At 41.2% G+C, this 25,558-nt stretch overlaps 1 protein-coding gene across 2 annotated transcripts in view; it reads left to right on the top strand.

Moving 5' to 3' along the window:
* The window catches only part of DISC1 (DISC1 scaffold protein), a 418,421-nt gene that overhangs the window by 323,385 nt on the left and 69,478 nt on the right, over nucleotides 1-25,558 (top strand). For both annotated transcript variants that reach the window (XM_054446009.2, XM_054445963.2), the window contains exon 10: nucleotides 14,444-14,504. In XM_054446009.2, coding sequence (XP_054301984.1) covers nucleotides 14,444-14,504 — 61 coding nt within the window. The remainder of the gene's footprint in view (nucleotides 1-14,443; nucleotides 14,505-25,558) is intronic.

Here is a 25,558-nt window from a genome sequence, read left to right as displayed (position 1 = left end):
CCCTGGCTCCAGAGCTCCCTGTGGGTTGGCTGGGGCATTTGTCAGGTATGCTTTGCAGCTCCATGCAATCCTGCCTCTTCTCTGCACTTTCACAGGTGGAAAGTGGAAGAGACTCCCTAATAAGCATCCAACGTGTTAAACTCTACCTCAGGGTCAGCTTCCTGGGGAAGCCCACCCACCACAGCCCCTTTCCACTCGCTTTCCTTCCACACACCCTTAACACAGCCAGCCCCCTGCACCCTCAGGCCTAGGGAAGCACAGACTGGCCATACAGTGCACACTCAGAAGCCTAAGCTGGCAAAGAGGCTTGCTTGAGTTTAAGAAGCAGAAGTTACAATCCTAATCTCTGATAAAACAGACTTTAAACCAACAAAGATCAAAAGAGACAAAGAAGGGCATTACATAATGGTAAAGGGATCAATGCAGCAAGAAGAGCTAACTATCCTAAATATATATGCACCCAATACAGGAGCACCCAGATTCAAAAAGCAAGTTCTTAGAGACCTACAAAGAGGCTTAGACTCCCACACAATAATAGTGGGAGACTTTAACACCCCACTGTCAATATTAGATCAACAAGACAGAAAATTAACAAGGATATTCAGCACTGGAACTCAGCTCTGGACCAAGCAGACCTAATAGACATCTACAGAGCTCTCCACCCCATCACAAACTTAATCCATCACATAAATACAAAATACATTCTTCTCAGCACCTCTTCACACTTATTCTAAAATTGACCACATAATTGGAAGTTAAACACTCCTCAGCAAATGCAAAAGAATGGAAATCATAACAAATAGTCTCTCAGACCACAGTGCAATCAAATTAGAACTCAAGATTAAGAAGCTCACTCAAAACCTCACAACTACACGTAAACTGAACAACCTGCTCCTGAATGACTACTGGGTACATAACAAAATGAAGGCAGAAATAAAGATGTTCTTTGAAACCAATGAGAACAAAGACACAATGTAGCAGAATCTCTGGGACACATTTAAAGCAGTGTGTAGAGGGAAATTTATAGCACTAAATGCCCACAAGAGAAAGCAGGAGAGATCTAAAATTCACACCCTAACATCAAAATTAAAAGAACTAGAGAAGCAAGAGGAAACAAATTCAAAATCTAGCAGAAGACAAGAAATAACTAAGATCAGAGCAGAACTGAAGGAGATAGAGACAAGAAAAACCTTTCAAAAAATCAGTGAATCCAGGAGTTGGTTTTTTGAAAAGATCAACAAAACAGATAGACCACTAGCCAGACTAATAAAGAAGAAAACAGAGAAGAATCAAATAGATGCAATAAAAAATGATAAAGGGGATATCACCACCAATCCCACAGAAAGACAAACTACCATCAGAGAATACTATAAACACCTCTATGCAAATAAACTAGAAAATCTAGAAGAAATGGATAAATTCTTGGACCCTTATACCCTCCCGTCTAAACCAGGAAGGAGTGGAATCCCTGAATAAACCAATAACAAGTTCTGAAATTGAGGCAGCAATTAATAGCCTACCAACCAAAAAAAAGTCCAGGACCAGATGGATTCACAGCCGAATTCTACCAGAGGTACAAAGAGGAGCTGGTACCTACCATTCCTTCTGAAACTATTCCAAACAACAGAAAAAGAGGGAATCCTCCCTAACTCATTTTATGAGGCCAGCATTATCCTGATACCAAAACCTGGCAGAGACACCACAAAATAAGAAAATTTCAGGCCAATATTTCTGATGAACATAGATGTGAAAATCCTCAATAAAATACTGGCAAACCAAATCCAGCAGCACATCAAAAATCTTATCCACCACAATCAAGTCAGCTTCATCCCTGGGTTGCAAGGCTGGTTCAACATATGCAAATCAATAAATGTAATCCATCACATAATCAGAGCCAATGACAAAAACCACATTATTATCTCAATAGGTGCAGAAAAGGCCTTCGACAAATTCAACAGCCCTTCATGCTAAAAACTCTCAATAAACTAGGTATCAATGGAATGTATCTCAAAATAATAAGAGCTTTTTATGACAAACCCACAGCCGATATCATACTGAATGGGCAAAAACTGGAAGCATTCCCTTTGAAAACCAACACAAGACAAGGATGCCCTCTCTCACCACTTCTATTCAACATAGTATTGGAAGTTCTGGCCAGGGCAATCAGGCAAGAGAAAGAAATAAAGTGTATTCAAATACGAAGAGAGGAAGTCAAATTGTCTCTCTTTGCAGATGACATGATTGTATATTTAAAAAACCCCATCGTCTGAGCCCAAAATCTTCTTAAGCTGATAAGCAACTTCAGCAAAGTCTCAGGATTTTATCAATGTGCAAAAATCACAAGCATTCCTATACACCAATAACAGACAAACAGAGACCCAAATCATGAATGAACTCCCTTTCATAATTGCTACAAAGAGAATAAAATACCTAGGAATCTAACTTACAAGGGATGTAAAGGACCTCTTCAAGGAAAACTACAAACCACTGCTCAAGAAAATAAGAGAGGACCAAACAAATGGAAAAACGTTCAATGCTCATGGATAGGAAGAAGCAATATCATCAAAGTGGCCATACTGCCCACAGTAATTTATAGATTCAATGCTATCCCCATCAAGCTACCACTGACTTTCTTCACAGAATTGGAAAAAACTATTTTAAAGTTCATACATAACCAAAAAAGAGCCCACATAGCCAAGACAATCCTGGGCAAGAAGAATGAAGCTGGAAGCATCACACTAGTTGACTTCAAACTATACTACAAGCTTACAGTAAGCAAAACAGCATGGTATTGGTACCAAAACAGATATATAGACCAATGGAGCAGAACAAGGGCCTCAGAAATAACACCACCCATCTACAACCATCTGATCTTTGACAAACCTGACACAAACAAGCAACGGGGAAAAGATTCCCTGTTTAATAAATGGTGTTGGGAAAACTAAGTAGCCATATGCAGAAAACTGAAACTGGACCCCTTCCTTACACCTTGTACAAAAATCAACTCAAGATGGATCAGAGACTTAAACGTAAGACCTAGGACCATAAAAATCCTAGAAGAAAACTTGGGCAATACCATTCAGGACATAGGCATGGGAAAAAACTTCATGTCTAAAACACCAAAAGCAATGGCAACGAAAGCCAAAATTGACAAATGGGATCTAATTAAACTAAAGAGCTTCTGCACAGCAAAAGAAACTATCATCAGCATGAACAGGCAACCTACAGAATGGAGGAAAATTTTTGCAACCTATCCATCTGACAAAAGGCTAATATTCAGAATCTACAAAGAACTTAAACAAATTTACCAGTAAAAAACAAATAACCCCATCAAAAAGTGGGCAAAGGATATGAACAGACACTTATCAAAAGAAGACATTTATGCAACCAACAGACATATGAAAAAAATGCTCATCATCACTGGTCATTAGAAAAATGCAAATCAAAACCACAATGAGATACCATCTCATGCCAGTTAGAATTGCGATCATTAAAAAGTCAGGAAACAACAGATGCTGGAGAGGGTGTGGAGAAATAGGGATGCTTTTACACTGTTGGTGGGAGTGTAAATTAATTAAACCATTGTGGAAGACAGTGTGGCGATTCCTCAAGGATCTAGAACTAGAAATACCATTTGACCCAGCAATCCCATTACTGGGTATATACCCAAAGGATCATTCTACTATAATTATTCTACTATAAATACACATGCACATGTATGTTTATTGTGGCACTATTCACAATAGCAAAGACTTGGAACCAACCCAAATGTCCATTAATAATAGACTGGATAAAGAAAATGTGGCACATATACACCATGGAATACTATGCAGCCATAAAAAAGGATAAGTTCATGTCCTTTGCAGGGAGATGGATGAAGCTCGAAACCACCATTCTCTGCAAACTATCACAAGAACAGAAAACCAAACACCACATGTTCTCACTCATAAGTGGGCGTTGAATAATGGGAACACATAGACATAGGGAGGGGAACATCACACACTGGGGCCTGTCGGGTGGTGGGGGGCTAGGGAAGGGATAGCTTTTGAGAAATATCTAATGTAGGTGACGGGTTGATGGGTGCAGCAAAACACCATGGCACGTGTATATCTATGTAACAAAACTGCATGTTCTGCACATGTACCCCAGAACTTAAAGTATAATTAAAAAAAAAAAAGAAGTGCTCCCAGGGACATTTGGGCAGGAAATTCCTGTGTTCTGGGTACCAAGAACACAGACCAGAACTGAAGGGGCAAATCTTTTGGCCATGTGACTGCCTCACCATGCAGAGGGGCATTCTGGAGGAATCTGGAAGTGAGGGTTCTCTATCATGATGCCCAGGGCAGGGGCCCCTCTTGGGTAGGTCCAAGGGCTATTCTAGATTGAAGCAGATATTCAATCATTTGTATTTTTCCTGTGTTAATTTTTTTTTTTTTTTTTTTTTTTTTTTGAGACGGAGTCTCAACTCTGTCGCCCAGGCTGGAGTGCAGTGGCGCGATCTCCGCTCACTGCAACCTCTGCCTCCCGGGTTCAAGCGATTCTCCTGCCTCAGCCTTCTGAGTAGCTGGTATTACAGGTGCGTGCCACCACGCCCAGCTAATTTTTGTATTTTTAGTAGAGACGGGGTTTCACCATGTTAGCCAAGATGGTCTCAATCTTCTGACCTCGTGATCCACCCGCCTCGGCCTCACAAAGTGCTGGGATTACAGGCGTGAGCCACTGTGCCTGGCCTTCCTGTGTTAATTGTTTACACACACTTGTTCATCACCCATGTATCTATCACCTGCATGTTAAAGGAGAGGAGACCTCTGTGTGTGTCTTACTAGCCGGGGCACGTTGTCTTAGCATCTTTGGCCTCTAATGAGACTATGTTTATAAGCAAAAGGTGCCCAGTCAGGCGTAGTGAGGCCACGTGGGGGTGAGGGCCAGTGCCTGGATGCGGACAGCATGTGTGTGTTTTGAGATGGGAGTAAGGCCTGGAGTGATGAGTGGAACTTTATAGCCAACGAAAGGCTTTCGTCAAATGGGAAGTTGTTCTGACCTCACTTGGTGCCTCTGCGTAGCCAAATTGGCCTTTTTCCTGCCAAATCCATTTGGCGTAAGGAGCAGGCAGTATTTGGGCTGGCTGCTTAGGAACTTTGTAAGACAGTTGAGGAGGGCACCTCCAGCCTGGAAAACACTGCGTAGACCGGATCTGGCTGCCTTACGGGGGTGCCATCCTTGGCCACTGAGCACAAACTACATCTTCCTGCTGTGTCCCAGCATCTCTCCCAATAGCAACAGCTCAGACCAACCATCAGACCCACAAGCTCCTGTGTCTTTTAACAGTTGCATATGAAAAGCCTCTGCTTTAGAGAGAAAAGTAAATTCTTCCCTTTTGCGAAATTCCCTCAGTGAAATTCATAAATTATGTTTCATCACAACTGGGCAACAATATTGTATATTTGTAAAAACAAAGCCTTTGGCATAAAACCCAAGTGGGTCTGAATTTTTTATTTACTCCTTGAAATAACTTCTCCCAGCCCCAGTCTCTTTATCCTCAAAAGGGATTTAGAGAGTTATTGTGAGAATTAAACAAAATAATGACGCACATGAAGCATCCTGCCAGCACTCAGTGTGAGCTCACTTTTCCTAGCTTAAGAAGATCAAGTGTGGATTGGGGCTTGTTTTAAACCCAAGTTGTTTAAGAAGATAGTATTCCACTTTTAAAACAAAGTCCCAAATTTTCTTCCTTCTTCTGTCTATAAAAAAGAATGAAAAAAAATTCTGTGTGTGTGTGTGTGTGTGTGTGTGTGTGTGTGTGTGTGTGTGTGTGTTATGCCCATATTTCAGGGAAATAACAGGAGAAAGAATCAAAGAATGAGACTGTATATTCTCAGTTGCGCACTACTAGGTAAGGCAGTAAATAGGCATTCTAAGCAATTTTAGAAATACTGTAAATTAATCTCCAGGTCACAGCTCTTTCAGTTATATGCGCCAGAAAGCAAGAAAGCAAACCCAAATATGCCTGCTGCTGTCAGCCGGGATTGCTGAGAAAAGTTAGCCTGTCTTTCCATTTAGAAAAAGCATTTGACAAGGGCACTTGAGTGGGAGACTATGAAGTGAACCTGCTTGGAACTGATAGTGTTAGCTTTTTACTGACCTGCTTTCCATACCGCAAGCATTTGGTTTTTCTTTTGTCATTAACTTGTGTGGATTTATTAGACTGTGTGCTTCAAGGGTGTCAGGAGATTGCATGTAGGAGCAGGTCTGAACTGGGAAAGTGAGAATTACCATATTAGATGATACCCAATTAACTAGTGACAGACACAGCAGGTAAAATAGGTACCTGGACTTTATCTACTATAAGCACTCGCCACATAGCAAACATTGTTAAACCTGGTGGAGCTCCCTTACTCATTTCTCCTTTCCTTCTTGCTGCCCACTCTCTCTTCCTGTCTAAGCAAGGAGCTGTGTCTACCCACATAAGTATCAAGACAGACAAGTCTTTGAGATGTGCTTCAGGGTTCAAGGGCAATGGGGCAGAACTCTCTGAGGGTGGTGACTCACTGGGAAGCAACAGCCACACACCACCCCACAGGACAAAACAGTGGAAGTGGAGGCATCAACATAGTTCAGAATAATTGATTTTACTTTTTTTGTGGACAACTGAGTCACAGGATGATGTCCCAGTTCTGAAAACACTTTCTCACTCTCTGTCCTTTGGGTACCTCTGCCAGCATGAAGTTACTTACTATAACTCAGCATTCTCACTCGCGTTACTCAAAGGTGAAAAGCTGGAAGAATGAGTTAATCTTACCTCCACATTCAAATGTGGCTATTAGGGCAGTGATGGAAGCTCAGAGCCTGTGCTTTTGGACAGGCTGATTTCCTGTAGCTACTCTGTCTTCCTTTGGTGTGGGATCATGTAGTACATCTAGTAATCATAATGTAAGCTTGGAGGGAAATGATTTGGAAATAATTGGGAAGGTAAAATGATATGACATGAAATGCCTGCTATTCTAAAACACAAATCTTATTTTATGTGCAACTGCTGTTTTGGATTATCCATGCCTCCTCCTGCATCAGCTAGCATGGAAAATCCTTTAAGATCTCTAACTCAGTCACTTCCTCAGGGAGTCATGTTTAAACCCCCTCAAGCTGGGCCAAATCTCCCTCCATGACGCTCTGAGAATGACTGCTGCTTTTATCATTGAATCTAACTTGTTGCTTTTATTAGTCATCTATTGATGTGACTCTTTCTGTTACCAAGCCTGATTTTCTTAAGCCGACAGGCAGCATGATAGTCACCTCTGTGGCCCCAGTGCCTAACATGGAATCTGGCATGTGTTAGGCATTTAAGGAACATTAGAGGCAGGGTGTGGTGGCTCACACCTGTAATCTCAGTACTTTGAGAAGTGGAAGTGAGAGGACTGCTTGAGGCCAGGAGTTCGAGACCAGCCTGGGCAACAAAGCGAACCCTCATCTCTACAAAAAAATTAAAAAAAAATTAGCTGGGCACAGTGGCTCACAACTGACTCAGCTATTCAAGTCTCAGCTGTTCAAGAGATTGAGGTGGGACGATCATTTGAGCCCAGGAGTTCAAGGCTGCAGTGAGCTATGATCACGCCACTGCACTTTAGCCTGGGTGACAGAGCAAGACCTTGTCTCAATTTCTCAAAAAAAAAAAAAAAAAGAAAAGAAAGAAAAAGAAAAAACATTAGATGAATTTATGAATGACAGTCAGGTATAACTCCAAAGAGAAACCCTTTCCCTGTTACCACTTATTAAATCAGTAGGACTCATATCTGTTAATTTTCCTTCTCTCTGTAAACGTCTTATCAACATCAGAGAAAAAGAGACAGAGAATTAACAACATACTGAACGATGCCCTGACAATGAGAAATGAATCCCTTGCTAATTTGGTAGTGATGCATTTATTTGGCTCTGGATCTAGAGAATTTATATTGAGTAGTCAAAAGCCTGGGAAGGACTGAACTCTGTTGAACTCAGAAATCCTCTCTTGAGAGTTCTAGCTAAACTAGAACTACCACAGATAGGTGATAGCAGAATGCTATATTTGAAATGCTGCAAATAAATAAATTTATACATGCAAATCAAAACCTTTTAGTAAAATCACACAATTAACCTCTCACTGGGGAGAATGAGCCAATATAGATATATGCTTTAGAAAGTTGTTAATCATTTTCTCATTGCAACCTACTTTGAAATCATCTTGGCCTGTGCTCTCTCATATATATATGTTCATATATATATATATATATATATGTTCATATATATATATATGTTCATATATATATATATATGTTCATATATATATATATGTTCATATATATATATATATAAACTTATTTTACACAATGTTGATTTATTTTATGCTGGTATGCTAGTAGTGTTCTTCCCTACATTTTACAAACAATGAGATTTTCATTTATTGATGGCTGGTCTTTGCAATGGTCAGTACTCTTTATACCTCTGACTTTTTACAGCACAGCCTTTGGCCTCTCCTGAATTTACTGTCTTTGAACACCTGCTTCATTTTGTTGGTGCTGAGATTTCACATGCATTCATTCAGTGTGCACTAACTGCTCTCATGTTGTATAAAGTTGAAGTCATGTGTTTTGTAACAATGAGCTCTGGAACTATCCCTTACTGGCAGTGTGACTTTGAACCTTACTGCTGCTCCATTTAACCAACTGTAAAATGGTGATAATGATAGAGTTGCTTCATTGATACTATTATTTAGTTCATGTTTAGAATAAGGTGTTTAAAACAGGTCTTGCAAAAGAAAGCGCTCAGTAAAATGGTAGCTAAATTGGTATCACGTGTGTCCACACGCTGGGTCTCCAATGTGACAGTCAATATCATTTGCGTATGAGCAGACAAAACTCTCTAGGTTTTAGGGGTTCATGGTTGATATTTCCATTTTGCCCTTCAGTGTGAAATTTCACTCAAGTAAGACTTCATGGAAAGAATCTACTATGTTTCAAGGACTTACACAATCTTATGCCATCCTACCTGCCAAGACATTCCAGCTGCAAGTCCGTTTTCCTGTGTTGCTGACTTTCCTGGGTCTTTTCAGGATTATGTTACCTCTTCACCCTCATGCATGATTTAATTATCCGAACAAAGGTTCTTTCATTCACTCGAAGACAGCATAATACCTTAGATACTTTAAAATTTCTCAGAGTTCTAAAATTTCTCTTTTGTCTTTCACATCTCCCTTCTGAAAGATTTTACTAAGTGGGAGTTAATTTTATCTAGATTGATTCTTGAATATTGATCTTTGAAATCTGATGACTTATTTTCATAAATGTAGGCCAGGTCTCACTTGGTACTTAATGTTAATTTAGAAAATTCCAATAACGTGGCTAATGTTTGACAAACTTTCCCATTAATGCTAAACTGGGGAGGTCCCTTTGGCTTCCATTTTCAAAGGTGACATCGTATCGTACTGATCCCGTCTGAGGATGCCTTCCTTATTAATTGAGGGTGGTGGGGCTGGAGTTCCTTCAAATCACTGGTCCATTCAATCTGATAGCAAGTCAGCCTGGGTGTTACTCATTTCCAGTGCTATTTTCATGTCAAATACTGCTGTCCCCTTATGCAAGGGATACAATTCATTGAAACCTTGTTGGACTTCCTCCCACTTAACATTCTCCTACCTTCTGTGTTGACATTCTTCTACCTTCCAACTTCCGTGTTTACACTGAAAAAGCTGTTGCTGGGTAGCTTGGTTATTGTTTTTCCCATCAGACTCATAGGGATATTTTTGGATTATTGGTTATGATGAATATTTATGGAAAATGTTGCTGTGCACTCCAGTGAGAAATCAGTGTTAAAGAGGCTGGTCCCACAGCTATCTCTGTGTCCCTGGAAGCCATGTCCTTTTTCTATTTAATTAGTGCCAAGTATAGGGTCTTGCATGAAGGAGGACCCAGTTGAACTCCTGTAGCGTGATGTGTGTTTCATGCACTCTACTGTTTTCACTGATTTATGGCATTTAATTATCAATCTGTTAATCCAAGTTTTTGTTTCATTGGATTCATCAAACTAATTGTATGAATTCCACTCTGTTATCATGGCCTGAGCCTGAATATCAGATTCCCTTAATAAATAGAAGCAGTGAATGTGTTCCTCCTTCTTCCTGATCAGGAGGCCTGCAGTCCTCTGGTCTTGTTTGTTTCGTAGCATTTCCTTTTGTATTCAGCATTTCTTTGAGTGCCCTCTTTGCTTCTTGGAACCTCGCCTTACTACTATTGCCATTCTTGTAGGTCCCTGCTGTACTGGACCTAAAATGGTAGGGAAGAAAGGAAGAGGAGGGGAGTAAGAAGAGAGGAAAAGGTGAGCTCTATTCTCAGTCAGTGTGTCTGTGGCTGTATTGATTAGGAAGTTTAAAATCTAAACTCCCTGTCTACAGTCTTGGCCTGTCTTGAAGGTTGTGAGTCAACTTAGTGAATACGTGTGAGGTACTTTTAGGCTGTCTGGCTGAGAGATAGGTTGGGTCTAATGAAAGTAATAGTTCAACATAGCATTCTCCTTAGATGGCAGCCTCCAGGCAAGTGGAAAAGCCCAGGGCTTTGCCTGGAAGTTCTTGTGCAGGTCCAGCGTGTCACCAACTGGTGCTTCAGACACTGAGGTGAGGCAAATACTTAGCATTCAGTTTCTTAACAAAGTGATTAGCTTAATAGACATCTATATTATTTTTAAACGTAAGAATATGGCTTTCTTTTCCTCAGGGGGTGTGTCCATTTTTGTCCATCAGATAGAAGGTGCTGTCACAATATAAATGGTGTGTTGCATATGATCAGCAAGGGCTTCTTAAGTTACTCCCACTTCCTTAGTGATACTGTCCAGTCTCATTGCTTCAAATGCCAATCCCAAATGTCTCTGTTCCAGAACTTCCCCAAACTCCAGACTCCGATATCCAACCTCACACTTGACATCTCCACTGAATGTCTAAAAACTTCTCAAATTTAACAAATCCAAAGCCAAATTCTTGTCTCCCCAAACCTGTTTCACTTCTCATTCTTCCCATCTCAGTTGATGGCAATTTCTGTTTTTTTTTTTTCTGGTGTCTTAGGGTAAAAATCTGTAGTCATTCTTGACTATTTATTTTTTTTCTGGAAACAGAGTTTTGCTCTTTGTTGCCCAGGCTGGAGTGCAGTGGCACGATCTCCGCTCGCTGCAACCTCCGCCTCCCACGTTCAAGGGATTCTCCTGTCTCAGCCTCCCGAGTAGCTGGGATTACAGGCACCCACCACCACGCCCAGCCAATTTTTCTATTTTTAGTAGAGATGGGGTTTCACCATGTTGGCCAGGCTGGTCTTGAACTCCAGACCTCAGGTGATCCGCCTGCCTCAGCCTCCCAAAGTGCTGGGATTACAGGTGTGAGCTACTGCACCCAGCCAACTTTTCTTTTTCTTACACCTGACATTTGACCCACCAGGAAAGCTATTGTCTCTACCTTTAAGATACATCTAAAATCTGCGCACTTATCACTAACTCCTGCTAATGCACTAGTTTAAGTCCCTACTGGGACATAGAACATGATACTACGAAGTACAGCACCTTGGAAACTGAGAAAACAGCAGAAGCAGAAAGGTCACTCTGACCATCTGCTGTCTTTCTCTGTGAGCTGATCTTAAAGGACTCTTTTGCTTACCTTCCCTGAAAGGTGAGCCTAAGACCCTTATGTGACAGTTGCCCTGCCCCCCAACATGGAGGGAAGGAATGCTACACAGAGGCCAAGGAGATTCTGAACAAACAGCCATGCTGAGCTCCAGTTTATCACCATTAGATCATATGTTTTTGTCCAATCACATTTCTACACAGCTGTCCATTTTTGATATGCTTCATTGAACCTAAGCACAAAAATAGTTTTCTCTGGGTCTTCGGGTCTTCATCTCTGAAGGCTCCCATATCACATATAACTTTGGTCACATAAATTTGTCATGCCTTTCTCTTGTTAACCTGTCTTTTGTTACAGGGGTGTCAGCCATGACCCTGGTGATGGGTGAGAAAAAATATTCTACTTTTCCTCCTCCACATCGCCATCATCTTTTCCTGGATGATTGCACTAACCTCCTCCGTGTCTTTCTGCTTCCACCTCATCCTCCCTTATGGTGTATTCTTAACATAGTTGCTGTAGGTCAATCTCATTTTTTTCTTCTACAGTGTTTTTCCATTCCACTCAGAACACTCAAAATCCTGATAGTGGCTTTCCAGTTACTACAGCTGTGCGACAAAACATCCCCAAACTTAATGACTTAACATCACCATGAATTATGTGCAAAATTCTGTGAGTCAGGAATTCAGACAGGGTATAGTGGGGGGACTTGTCTCCATCATGAGATGTCTGGGTCCCTCAGACTCAAAGGCACTAACCACCTGAAAGCTCATTCACTCAGGTATCTGGAGGTTGCTGCTGGATGTAGTCTAAGACTATCACCCAGGTTTTCAGCTTAAACACCTACCCAGGGCCTCTCCATGTGGCTTGGGCTTCCTCACAAAATGGTGGCTGGGTTCCCAGGACAGAGAACCACGCAGAAACTGGACTGTAGCCTCAGAAGAGTTATAGAATCCCTTCCGTCATACTCAGTGGGTTGGAGCAGTCACAGCCTGTCCACATTCAAGAAGAGGGAAATAGATTTTACCTCTTGATAGGGAGCGGCAAGGTTCTGGAAGAGTATGTGGTACCAGAAATATTGCTGTGGCCATTTTGAGACTATAGTCTACCACAGTGGCCCACATGATTGGACCTGGGTTGTTTCTCTGCCTTCATCTTTTCTCCCATGGAACATTTGGCTCCGGCCACACTTGCTAGAGCACACAGATGTGCTCCTGCCCTGGGGCCTTCAGACTGCCTACTCCATTCGCAAGATGCCTGTTGACTTCCTGTTCCCTCCCTCTGCAAACTTTTATGCAGTGTCATTTCCCCAGTGATGCCTTCCCTGACCACTCTACAGCCCCTTTTTGCTTGCTGCCTTTTTTTTTCCCTTAAATCCTTATTGTCATTACCACCTTCTAATGTTCTATGGAATTTTTATGTTTATTCTTTAGCATCCCTTGCTGCCAGAATGGAAGCACTACAGAAGCAGGAATCTTTACCTCTTCTGTCCACTGAGCTATGTCACATGCCTAGAACAGTGCGTGGCACATAAATATGTATGGGATATGAAACAGAGAGGGCATTTCTGGTTCGGGCATTCGGAACTTGCAACAATTGTTCCAGCTAACACAACTAAGTTTGTGTGTTAGACCAGCGTAAGTCAATAAAAAAAGATACCAACTTAAACAGTTGTTTTCATTGTGTAAATGTCTCTTTTTACCTTTTATTGACTAATGAACCAGAATGTTTAATTGTTTTAATTTCCATCTAAATATTTAGTTTCTTTATGAGGAATGGCAGGGTACTTTTTCCAGTTCCACAGTCCCTCACCTTACACATACGCGTTGACTGAAATAGAAGTCCAAGAATCCCCAGACACTCCAGTAGCATGAATCTGGACAGCCTTGCTTCTGTGTTTCCACATTCCCCAACTTTAGAGTACATGAGCCCTTCAGCATAAATAACCCTTCAGAATAAAAGTTGGAATAAAAACAATGATAAAACCCACAATAACAATAATAATACTAATAATAGACATGGCAGCACCATTGATAATTTCAGCCACCATTTGCTAGAAACCCCTTGGCTGCAGGTGTTCTTCCAGGCACTTGGTGTGCACGTCTGTTAGTTATCATCTTGAGAGGAAGGCACCTTCATTCCTCGTATGAGCAAAAGGGAAGAACTTGTTCAAAGTATATCAAATCTCTTTTATCTGTAAAGTGCCTCTTTGATCTGCTGAACCATAGCAATCATTCATTCCTTCAACATTTGGTAATTAGGAAGCACTGAGTTTATCTCAAAGAGTAGCTGATCTCATCACTCATTGGAGGTTGAGCAATTGATTTCTAGTTACTGGCAGAATCCCATGTTTATGTTTATTTCTCAATGAAAGGGTCCACAATCTTCCTCTACCCCTAGTGAGGCTCTTTTGGTTCATCTGTAGGATGGGAATCATTACACTGTCAGGTTCTCTTTCCCTGTATTGGACAACCGAGCCAATGGCTATCAGCTGGGAAAGGTAAGAGATAGAGCACATGTCATCCAGTGATAGACTATCAGTGAGCTGCTTTTGAAAGACTACAGCAAGGCCGGCTCAGCGCTGTTGCTCCAGCCTCTGACTTTCTCCTGCAGAGACACTCAGAGCCCCAGAATCCTCCCCAACTCATGACTTCAGGCAGCCACTCCAGTGGATTTGAGTGTTTTCCAAACATAGAATATTATGATTACCAGTGGCTTGACCTCAATCCTTTGGTTTTGAGCTTTTAGTTGAATGGTTTTTATTCAATTGTGACTGCAGTTGCATTCACTTTGGATTTCCTTTTTTTCCCCCAGAAACAAGTGTGAAGGAAAATACTATGAAATACATGGAAACACTGAAGAATAAACTGTGCAGGTAAGGATAATAATTTCTGTATTTCAGACTCCGTGGCACATCTAGATTCTTTATTATGACAGAATTTAGTTAAATCCATGAAAAAGGCTGGTCAATTTCTCTAATACATTAGCAAAGAAAGACACAAAAAAGCCTTTTGAACCCCATAAGTGAAAGAGCAGGTGCCAGCCCTCATCTTGTCTTTTAAAAAGTAAGTAGATGAAGATGTTTAAAAGTGTCTTGGGGAGATCACAGTACAGTTTTCATGTTCCATAAGAAAGAGAAGAATCTTCTTTACTATATTAAATTCAGAATTCATTCCTTAATCTGTTTTTCCCTTTTTTAAACTTTAGTATTTGAAGGGGGTCTTAAGGATTTTAAGGCAGTTTATACATGGTTTGGAATAATATAGAAATGCACGTCTTAGGTTCTGTTTTGAATTCTGCATCAAAACCAGCATGAAAATTTCTGGTTGCTTTTTTTAAAACCCAATTAGGAATTCATCTTTGAGAAATGTCAGGGATGCTTCAGCATGACAAGATGTTTCTGGCTTTTGTGGATGTGTGCTTAGGAAAATAAATCCCAGTCATCAGAATCTGTTCCTAATTAAGGCAACAAGTACTAGAGTGGAATATGCGCTTTCTTCCCTGGAAGTCATCTAGTTTTATGGAGACCATTTTGCTACTATTTTGGAATTTGTTAAGTAACTCTTCAGATAGGCTATGCCTTAAGCCTTTGTCTGCTAGGACACTGTCGTGAGCTAAAATGCTGCTTTTCCCTTAAGAGATGTTGAGAAGGCCTGCCTTGCAGAGCCCTACTCTTCAGGGTAAGCAAGGCACTACAGGATTTATTCTCATCCTTGGAAAGCAGTCCTATAACCTCCTGATTGATCTTTCCCTGCTTCCCATGCTCCTAGACTTGGGAAGAATCTATGACACAGGTGGTCAGCAGAGGTGAGCGGGATGAGGAGAGCTTGCCCCTGGGTCAGGTGCTCCGCTCTGAGTCTGGCCTTCCTCCTCTCCCATGTGTTCGGGGCAGATTTCTGGCACATCCTTCTTGATCTCAACTGCAACTGCCATTGTTTTAGCCATCAGCACAGCACACACCATAAGTTACATTAGGTTATTGGGCAGCAAGTTGTAGCCATAAGCACATGGGTATTGGTAAAGAGACACCCATTTCAATTGCAGCTCTCCCACATAAAAACTGCCTGACCTTAGGTAAGCACTCACCTTCAGTTTTGTTTGTTTGTTTTGTTTTGTTTTTTTGGCTATGTAACTGGAGGAAGGCTACCTACTCCCCAGCTGGTGTGCGAATTTAAATACCATATGTAAAGCATTCACGTGGTTGGTAGTAGGCACGCATTAGTTTCCTTTACCTTCTTCTTATTTATTTATTTATTTTGAGATGAAGTTTCGCTCATTGCCCATGCTGGAGTGCAATGGCGCTATCTTAGCTCACTACAACCTCTGCCTCCCAGGTACTAGCGATTCTCCTGTCTCAGCCTCCCAAGTAGCTTGGATTACAGGCAGTGCCACCATGCCCGGCTCATTTTTTAATATTTAGTGGAGATGGGGTTTCACCATGTTAGTCAGGCTGGTCGCAAACTCCTGACCTCCAGTGATCCACCCGCCTTGGCCTCCCAAAGTGCTGGGATTACAGGTGTGCACCATCGCGCCCGGCCACCTCCTTCTTTATATCATTAGAACCGATTGGACACTTATGAGTGGAAAAACACAAACTGCTTTTCCTCTGTTCTCACACAATGCAATAATCAACACAGAAGGCTTCTGTGATGAAATACATAGGGGTTTCTCCCCACCAAAAAGTAAACAATCAGTTCTGCTGCAGATACCAGCTGGGTGTCCTCTAACTCATTTCTGACACCAGCTACCTGGAGACAGCATCAGATGCCACAGGTTGAGGGCTCAGTCCCACAAGACTGCCCCACTTACAATGCCAATGGCAAACCTAGGTTGTTTTGCCTGGGCTTCTGACCAACCAACTAGAAATTGGGATTCCCATGACCCCCTCCTTGGGTTTGATTAATTTGTTAGACTGGTTCATGAAATTCAGAGAAACACTTATATTTACTGGTTTATTATAAAGGAGATTACATAGGATATAGATGAAGAGACGCATAGGCTGAGGTATGGGAAAGGGGCACCAAGCTTTCATGCCCTCCTTGGGCACACCATCTTCAAGGAACCTCCACATATTCAGCTATCCGGAAGCTCTCTGTACCCCCTCCTCTTGGGCCTTTTGTGGGGACATCACTGGATAGGCGTGATTGAAGTATGGACAACCATGTAGCAATGTGATTGGACAGAAACTGTGACCTACCACAAATAGACTGAGTGGGAAAACCCGACAGGGCCTGTGTGTTCAGATTCCCCAGCTTCTCTATGCAGCGTTTCTTCCTTCAGGTATGGGGTAGGACTCCTTAAATGAGGGTCTATGACCTACAGTCAGACAAGGTAGGTCAGAGAATTTCTTTCCCTCTTTCTTTTTTATAAGTTCAACTTTTATTTTAGATTCAGGGGGTACATGTATAGGTTTGTTATATGGATGTATCGTGTGATGCTGAGGTTTGGAGTATGATTGATCCTGTCACTCAAGTAGTGAGCATAGTACCCTGGAATTAGTTTTCAATCCTTGCTTCCCTTCCTCCTCTGTCAGTCTCCAGTATCTATTGTTCCCATCTTTATATCCATGAGTACCCAGTGTTTAGCTCCCACTTACAAGTGAGAACATGCAGTGTTTGGTTTATTGTTCCTGCATTAATTTGCTTAGAATAATGGCCTCCAGCTGCATCCATGTTTCTGCAAAGGACATGATTTTATTCTTTATATGACTGCATAGTACTCCGTGGTATAAATGTACCATGTTTTCTTTATCCATTTCACCATTGATGGGCATCTAGGTTGATTCCATGTCTTTGCTATTGTGAATAGTGCTGTGATGAAAATATGAGTGCATGTGTCTTTTTGGTAGAATGGTTTATTCTGCACAGAAAAAGGATATTACTGGGATATATACCCAGTAATGGGATTGCTGGGTTGAATGGCAGTTCTGTTTTAAGTTCTTTGAGAAATCTGCGAACTGCTTCTACAGTGACTGAACTAATTTACATTACCACCAACAATGTATAAGTGTTCCCTTTTCTTCACAACCTCTCCAGCATCTGTTGTTTTTTGGCTTTTTAATAATAGCCATTCTGACTAATGTGAGATGGTATCTCATTATGGTTTTGATTTACATTTCTCTGATGATTAATGATGTTAAACTTTTTTTGTATTTCTGTTGGCTGCTTGTACGTCTTCTTTTGAGAAGTACCTGTTCATATCTTTTGCCCACTTTTTAATAGAGTTATTTGTTTTTTCTTTGTCAAATTGCTTAAGTTCCTTATAGATTCTGGATATTAGACCTTTGTTAGATGCATAGTTTGGGAATATTTTCTCTCATTCTGTAGGTTGTCTGTTTACTCTGTTGATAGTTTCTTTTTCTGTGCAGAAACTCTTTAGTTTGATTAGGTCCCACTTGTCAATTTGTGTTTTTGTTGCAATTGCTTTTGAGGATGTGGGCATATATTCTTTCCCAAGGCTGATGCAACCGTAAAAGAGCCTGAATATCCAAAACAATCCTGAGCAAAAAGAACAAAGCTGGAGGCAACACGTTACCCAACTTCGGGCTAAACTGTAAGGCTACAGTAACAAAAACATCAGGGTGCCGGTATAAAAGCTGAGAATTTCTTTATGGTCAGCTCCAAGACAGAAAGGCAGGGGGAGATTAGGGTATATTTTTAGTTTTTATGACCTGCCTAGGGCAGAAATAACACTGGGTGTGGGAGTTACGAGCCAGGAATTGTAGATGAAAATCTATATACATAATTACAACAGTCATGCTTGGAACTCATCCTCTCTCCCTCCATGTCAGCTCCTCCTCGTGTTCATCCAGCCCAATGCACGGCCCACCACCCACCTGGCTGCCTGGGTGGGCAGGCACCATGGGCTCATGCTGGCTCCCCCACCTCCTTTCTCACTCAGTTCCCAGTCTTGTCAGTCTTGCCTCTTTAGTATCTCACAAGCCTGCCTACTTTTATCACACTGACAGTGTGGACCCCTCTTCTGATCATAATAGCAACTTTTCCTGCTTTGCTGTTCCACTGTTGCCCTCTTACCACCTTCTCCAGGTGGTTTTGAATAAGCAACTTAAAATACCAATCTGGTCATTGCACAAGGCTGCCCGATGTCCTAAGGATAAAGCCTAAATGTCTTACCATGGTTCATGGCGTTCTTCCATGTGGCCTCTGCATGTACTTGATTATCACCCATCACTACCCCATCATCACCCTATTGAAGCTGATACTTGTTCCCTTATGCTTCCCAATGCCATTGCATTTTTTTTTTCTGGAAAGAAACTAATTTAGAAGGGGACGTTGTTAAGGGGTATCATCCAGAGAAGTGTTCGATTGAACCATGTGAAATTGCTGATATTTCACCATTTTTGACCTAGAAAAATGACAATTTCATATAGTTAACCCAATATTTAGGGATTTGAAGTCATCTTCAGAAGGGTCAGATGCTGTGGCTGGTCTCCTTGCCCTTGACACACAGGCATAGTTTGCTCCCCCACCCCTCTGCATGTGCCCTGGTGGGCCTCTCCCAGCCCACCCCTCACCCTCACCAGGCCTTCCCATTCAGCCTTCAAGGTTTAGATTTCTCCTCTGTGCAACCTTCCCTGACTCACCGAGACTGAGTAATGTGCTTGCAATGATTTATTCTCACTTTCCAAGTGCTCCTTGACAGGTATTATAATGTAGCAGGACAAGCCGCAGACAAAACCCCTCAGACACTGAGTTAAAGAAGGAAAAGCTTTATTCGGCCGGGAGCTTCAGCAAGACTCACGTCTCCAACAACTGGGCTCCCCGAGTGAGCAATTCTTGTCCCTTTTAAGGGCTCACAACTTTGAGGGGATCCGTGTGAGAGGGTCATGATCGATGTGAGCAAGCAGGGGGTACGTGACTGGGGGCTGCATGCTCCGGTAATTAGAATGGAACAGAACAGGACAGGGATTTTCACAGTGCTTTTCTATACAATGTCTGAAATCTATAGATAATGTAACTGATTAGGTCAGGGGTCAATCTTTAACTGCCAGGCCCAGGGTGTGGCACTGGGCTCTCTGCTTGTGGGTTTCATTTTTGCCTTTTAGTTTTTACTTCTTTCTTTGGAGGCAGAAATTGGGCATAAGACAATATGAGAGGTGATCTCCTCCCTTAATAAGATTAAGTCTGCCTTGTTCAGGACTGTATTCTCAGTGATTTGCCAGTGCTGGATGGTACAGGGGTTCCCAATAAACATGTATTGAATGAATGATTGAATAAATATGTGAATTAATGCAAATAATTTGTAAACATCCTAGGCTCATCTTTTGTCATCTCCAGCCTCTTTCTCTGCCTCTCCAGCCATGCTGATGTTGCAAAGCCACCTTGCCCCTGGCCTCTTGACTCACATACCTTAACTACCTAGGATCCTGCCACAGTCTCAAATGACCATGATGGTAGCTGGCCCCTCCTGTAACCTGCTTCTGGAGGGCTCTTTTAATGCTATTTCAAGCTATTAGGAGGCCTGGGTCAGATTTGTGTGAACTGGTATGGAGGAAACAATGGAACAGGGAGGAGAAAAAGCAGCTAGGAGTCTGCAACCCCTCTGGCAGTAGGCAATTCTATTCCCTCTTCAGAACAGGAGGCCAGAGTGGATGCTGCAAAAGCCTGGTGACCATCAGGATCTCTGTGACAGAGCCCAGTAGTTATGGTTGTTTTCAGACAGTCTGTGGGCTGCACTGATAATCCGTCACCTTCACAGTTCCTTTCCAAGAGGATCAACATTTTACAATAGGAAAACAGTTTTAACACCTGACAGAGTGGTGCATCTTAGTGACTGCTTGATTAACATCTCAAGTTATCCATTAAAGAAGATGAAAATCTTTACCTGTTCCCACTGTTTAGCATCTCTTGGTCTTACAGGATTTTAGAGAGGAAGCAGCTAAGAACAGAATGGATTGCTCCTTTTCCATTAGAATGCTGAAGAGCATATACTTAAAGATCAGAGCTAAGAAACCTAGATCTGGCTAGTCACCATTTTGGGGACAAATTCAAATGATAGCACTATCTTTGTTACTCTTTCAAAGTATACAGAGACCTGAAGACCCAGATATTGAGGCAAACTCAGGTGGACTCAAGATCCACTCACTATCAAGCATGTCAAGTGAGTTAGAAAGTTAGGAAGTGTCTGATGCTGGCAGTGGTTCAAAAGCACATCTTGCATAACTCAAAGCAAGAAGTGGACAAATACTACATGAGGACTTTTAGTGTATATTTAAACAAGGATTTGCCTTGTAATCATCTGAGTTATAAGTTAGATGCATGTATTCTTGTTCCTCCTTCTACAAAGGAGAGATTCCATTTGTGGATTTTTTTTCCAGTTTCCACCTGTTTTAGGAATATCCCTCCTTCTCCTTATCTATAGCCAAATATCCAGGAGGGTGGCTGCAGTCAGTTACCTGGTCATTCCATAGAGTCTTTCCTCTGCGTTCCCATCACTACTACCTGCAACTTGGCCCATTAAATAATCTCCTAACAGCCTCTCTTCCCCCCTGGCTCACAACAGTTTAGTCTGCTCTTCTCCGACAGCCAGAATGACTTTATTGCCATCCTGTTAGTCTCCTTTCGCATCCAGCAAAAATTCCACAGTCCTTGTTATGTCCTCCTCCTCTCTGCCCCTTGGGCTCTTCATGAGATGGTTCCAGTCTACTGGTCTAACCTCATCTCTGTAACCCTCACCTGCACCAGGTGACCGATGCTCCATTCTAGCCCATTTCCCTACATTTGCTGCGCTCCACAGCAGCACATTTGCAGAGCCCTCCCCGACCTAGCCCCTGTGCTCACACTCACCCTTACAACTCAGCACCATTGTCCTTCTCTATAAAGCCTTTCTGGCCTCCTGCTATTTCCTGCATGGTACCCGTAGTGGTAGCCACGTACACGAATGTGTTGCATTCACTCAGTCTGTCTAATTCTGTTAGACTGTGAGCTCCTTGTAGATGGAGCCTTTACTTTTCTTATATTCTAAGTGGTATTCTAAGGTTTCCATGCCTTACTTTCCTTGTATTCTAAGTGGTTGGCATGCTGTTTGGCATGTAGTCAACAGACAAATTGTATTTAATGCAAGAATGAATGGATAAATCGCAATTTTATCTTGTTCCTCCTTGGAAATTTATTTGCAACTTGACTATCTTGACACTATATTCTCAACTATTACATTCAGAAAGTCAAGGCAACCTGAGAAGATACAGTGCCCAAATCCATTTGTCGTGCCATCAAATCTTAGTGGTATATAATAGAATAGAAAAAAACGACTCTTAAAGAGCTTGACCCACTTACTCTCACTCCTTCAGGGTTATTGTTTCCAGAGGTGAGTAGTTAAGTGTAATATTTTCTCCTAGCTTGTTTTCTCTTATGGCCAAACCTTGCTGTAGTTTTTATTTTCTCAACTATTACATATTATCGGTTATCTTTTTTAAAGGGTCAAATGAAATATTCAGAAGTCTTTACTTTATAGATGGGTTCCTGTTTAAATGGATCTTATATCTCTAACCATTGTACAGGAGAAATTCATTATTGCCTGATGGCAAACTCATGTCTCTGGACCAAGTGGGCCAAGCCCTCCCCCGAGGATGGGTGTAGTGGTTCCATTTAACTGATGGAATCTCTTTTATGCATGACTAATGTGAACATTTCTCTTCTTTCTAGAATCTCTTCATTCTAACTCTACTTTTTTTTCTGAAGTTGAACATAAAACCTTTACCACAAACTCTTGAGCACTTGGTGGATTATAAGTGATGTTTGCGTCCTTGTCCTCTAGTGAACCTGTACCACAAACTCTTGAGCACTTAGTGGATTATAGGTGATGTTTGTGTCCTTGTCCTCTAGTGTGTTCCTCAAGTGTTTGTTTCCAGTGCGTATCACACTTTTATCATCAGAAAAGACAAACAAAAAATCTTTTAACTCTGTTTTGAACATAGAAGAAAGTAGTTGGATACCTTCTTGGAGGCCCTTCTTAGCTTTAGAAGGAACTATCAAGAACTCAATGGTCTTATCTGAAATTTGCTTTGAAATTTAGAGGCTGATGTATTTTTACAAAGATGATCCAGTTCTCTTTTTGAAAACTAATGTTTACTTTTTAATTATTAAAATTTCAATAGGACAGCCTGATGTGGAATGATAGCCAGGTGAACTCACCCTGCTAATGAATGTCCAGAGGTGGCCAGCAGGGTGAGCAGCACCTCAAAGACCAAGGTCTGTTCCCTCACCCAAGGCTCCCAGAGCCTGTGTGTCATGGCCAAAAAAGACTGTCAACTGCCAACTGCTCTCAATCTAATGAGGATGGGAACTGGGGTCAAAAATTGGAGCAATTGTTTCCAAAACAGGTGCACAAAAAACAGTTTACTGGAGAGTGGGAAGAACATATTATAAGTTCTATTTTATGCTTCAGTTTCATCCATTTATATTTTATCTTCAGAAATGTTTTATATGTATGTAGTAATACATGTATACCATTTGTGAAACAAATGTTGGGGTTTCACAATTTTCTTACTGATGAGTGCACACAGGTTAAATTAGAGAGTGTTGAAAAAATATTCATTTAATTATGTTCTAATATTAAACCATAGCAGTCTCCATAAAATATTCATGGTTGGATTTATACACTTTTGAACTTTGAAGCTATTTGACTGTATTGACCAATTTTACAAGAGAAACAATGATTTACATTACCTTATCAGTTTGAAATGCAAACTGTAAGAAAATATAAAGCACTTAATTCTACAAAGTTAAACGAAATCATTAATTTTATAATCATTGATTTTTGCATTTAACTTTTACCTTATCTATCTCATCAGAAAAATCTTAAGTGTGCTTAAAATAATAATGCATAAACTAAACATACACAGAGAAAAAAATGCATAAAATATAACAAAATGGCATGAATTAAAAAGAGTAAAAAAGGAAGGAAAACAAAGGTAGGAAAAACATTAGTAACACTTTGATGGGTATTACACTCAACACCATAGTAGTTCACTATTCTAGATACTCAATTAAGTATTGACTGATATGTATATAAAACTAAGTAATGTTTTACAATGTAAAATGTAAATGATATAATTTATAATTAACTTTTCTGCATCGGCCTATTGGTCATTATAATACTTTCCATTCTATAAGAACCCGTGTAATGAATTTTAACTCAGAAATAACTTTCCCAGGAAATGTTCACTTGTGACGGAATTTAGTTTCCAGAGTACTCAGATCAATTAAAAAAATCTGCATGCAGTTCTTCAGCAAGAGAAAGCAGAGTTCCACCTTCTAGAATTCCAGCTCCCCATGTTAGGAAAGTCTTTCTTTCAGAACAGGAAAAGAAGCCACCAACCCCGAATTGGAACTGGCCTCTTCACATCTGGACCACAACATGGGAGGCGGAGGCAACTCTTCCCTTCTCGGTGCCCCGAGCAGAAGTACCAGTCACAGTAATTAATATAAAAGGTGTCCTTCCTCTTGAGGCATCACTTTTAAAGCAAAAACAAAAACAAAAAACCCTCACACACACACAAAAACCTGTTTCTGTTCCCCTATGTAGTGAAGACCCCTGAGGTTGGCAGCAGTGTTGTCCACCGCCAACTCCCTGTGGTCAATCTGGAAGCTTCATATAGGGAGGGGCTCATGAAGGGGCCTCATGAGTAACCCCTCTTCTGAGGATTGTTATTTTCAAGTACCAGCTCTGGAATCAGATAGTCTAGATTCAAGGGTGGCCACTTCTGAGCTGTGGGCCTTTACCAGGTTAATGCAGCTCTTAAAAACTTGATTTTCTGTCATAACAATGGGACAACAGTAGAATAAGATAAAAACTATTTCTTATATATAATAAGGGATTAATCAATGATCACTAGTATGTACTAGTAGGAATTATGGCACCATGGAAATTATGAAACCAAGAAACTCTACATTAAAAAACAAGTTTTATTTTATAAAAACAGAAGAGAATCCTTTATCTTCCTGGTGAAATTGTGGGGAGCAGAGAGACGTTTGCTTGTAGCTAATACCCTCCATTAAGGATCTGCCAAACCTCCTGATTATCCAAACACTCAGCTTTTTTTTTTTTTTTTTTTTTTTTCTGTCTGCCCTTTGGCCAGCTGTTAGCACCTCCTGCAGAGGGTGGGAAGAAAAAGAAATGAGGTAATTGAGTTCTTGCAAATGGCTGTGACAGAAGATTTAGAGCCTTCAGTGGTTCCTACAGTCAAGTGGCAGGGATCCTAGAGCACACTGCTGCTCTCAGAACGGATCTGGCTTGTTCTGGAGTTTTTGAGATTGACAGAGCTCAGAGTTCCCAGGCTCCAGAGCTCAGGTGCTGGGGAGGATTTCCCATCGCTTCTGAGATTTGGGGAGCTCCAAGGCCCCTCCTCTTGACCCTCAGTGGAGCTCAAAAGAAAATCGTCTTGACCTCAGAGACAGCATTTTGCAGGGAAGATACTCCAATATACTTGTTTCTTTCTTTTGTTTTTTTATTATACTTTAAGTTCTAGGGTACATGTGCACAACGTGCAGGTTTGTTACATATGTATACCAGTGCCATGTTGGTGTGCTGCACCCATTAACTCGTTATTTACATTAGGTATATCTCCTAATGCTATGCCTACCCCATCCCCCCACCCCATGACAGGCCCCGATGTGTGATTTTCCCCTTCCTGTGTCCAAGTGTTCTCATTGTTCAATTCCCACCCATGAGTGAGAACATACGGTGTTTGGTTTTTCGTCTTTGCAATAATTTGCTGAGAATGATGGTTTCCAGCTTCATCCATGTCCCTACAAAGGACATGAACTCATCCTTTTTTATGGCTGCATAGTATTCCATAGTGTACATGTGCCACATTTTCTTAATCTGTTCTATCATTGATGGACATTTGGGTTGGTTCCAAGTCTTTGCTATTGTGAATAGTGCTGCAATAAACATACGTGTGCGTGT

This window comes from Pongo pygmaeus, chromosome 1 (assembly GCF_028885625.2).
Source record: "Pongo pygmaeus isolate AG05252 chromosome 1, NHGRI_mPonPyg2-v2.0_pri, whole genome shotgun sequence".
Lineage (NCBI taxonomy): Eukaryota > Metazoa > Chordata > Mammalia > Primates > Hominidae > Pongo > Pongo pygmaeus.
The sequence above is the reverse complement of the archived record's forward strand: the minus strand, read 5'-3'. Positions and strand labels throughout refer to the sequence as shown.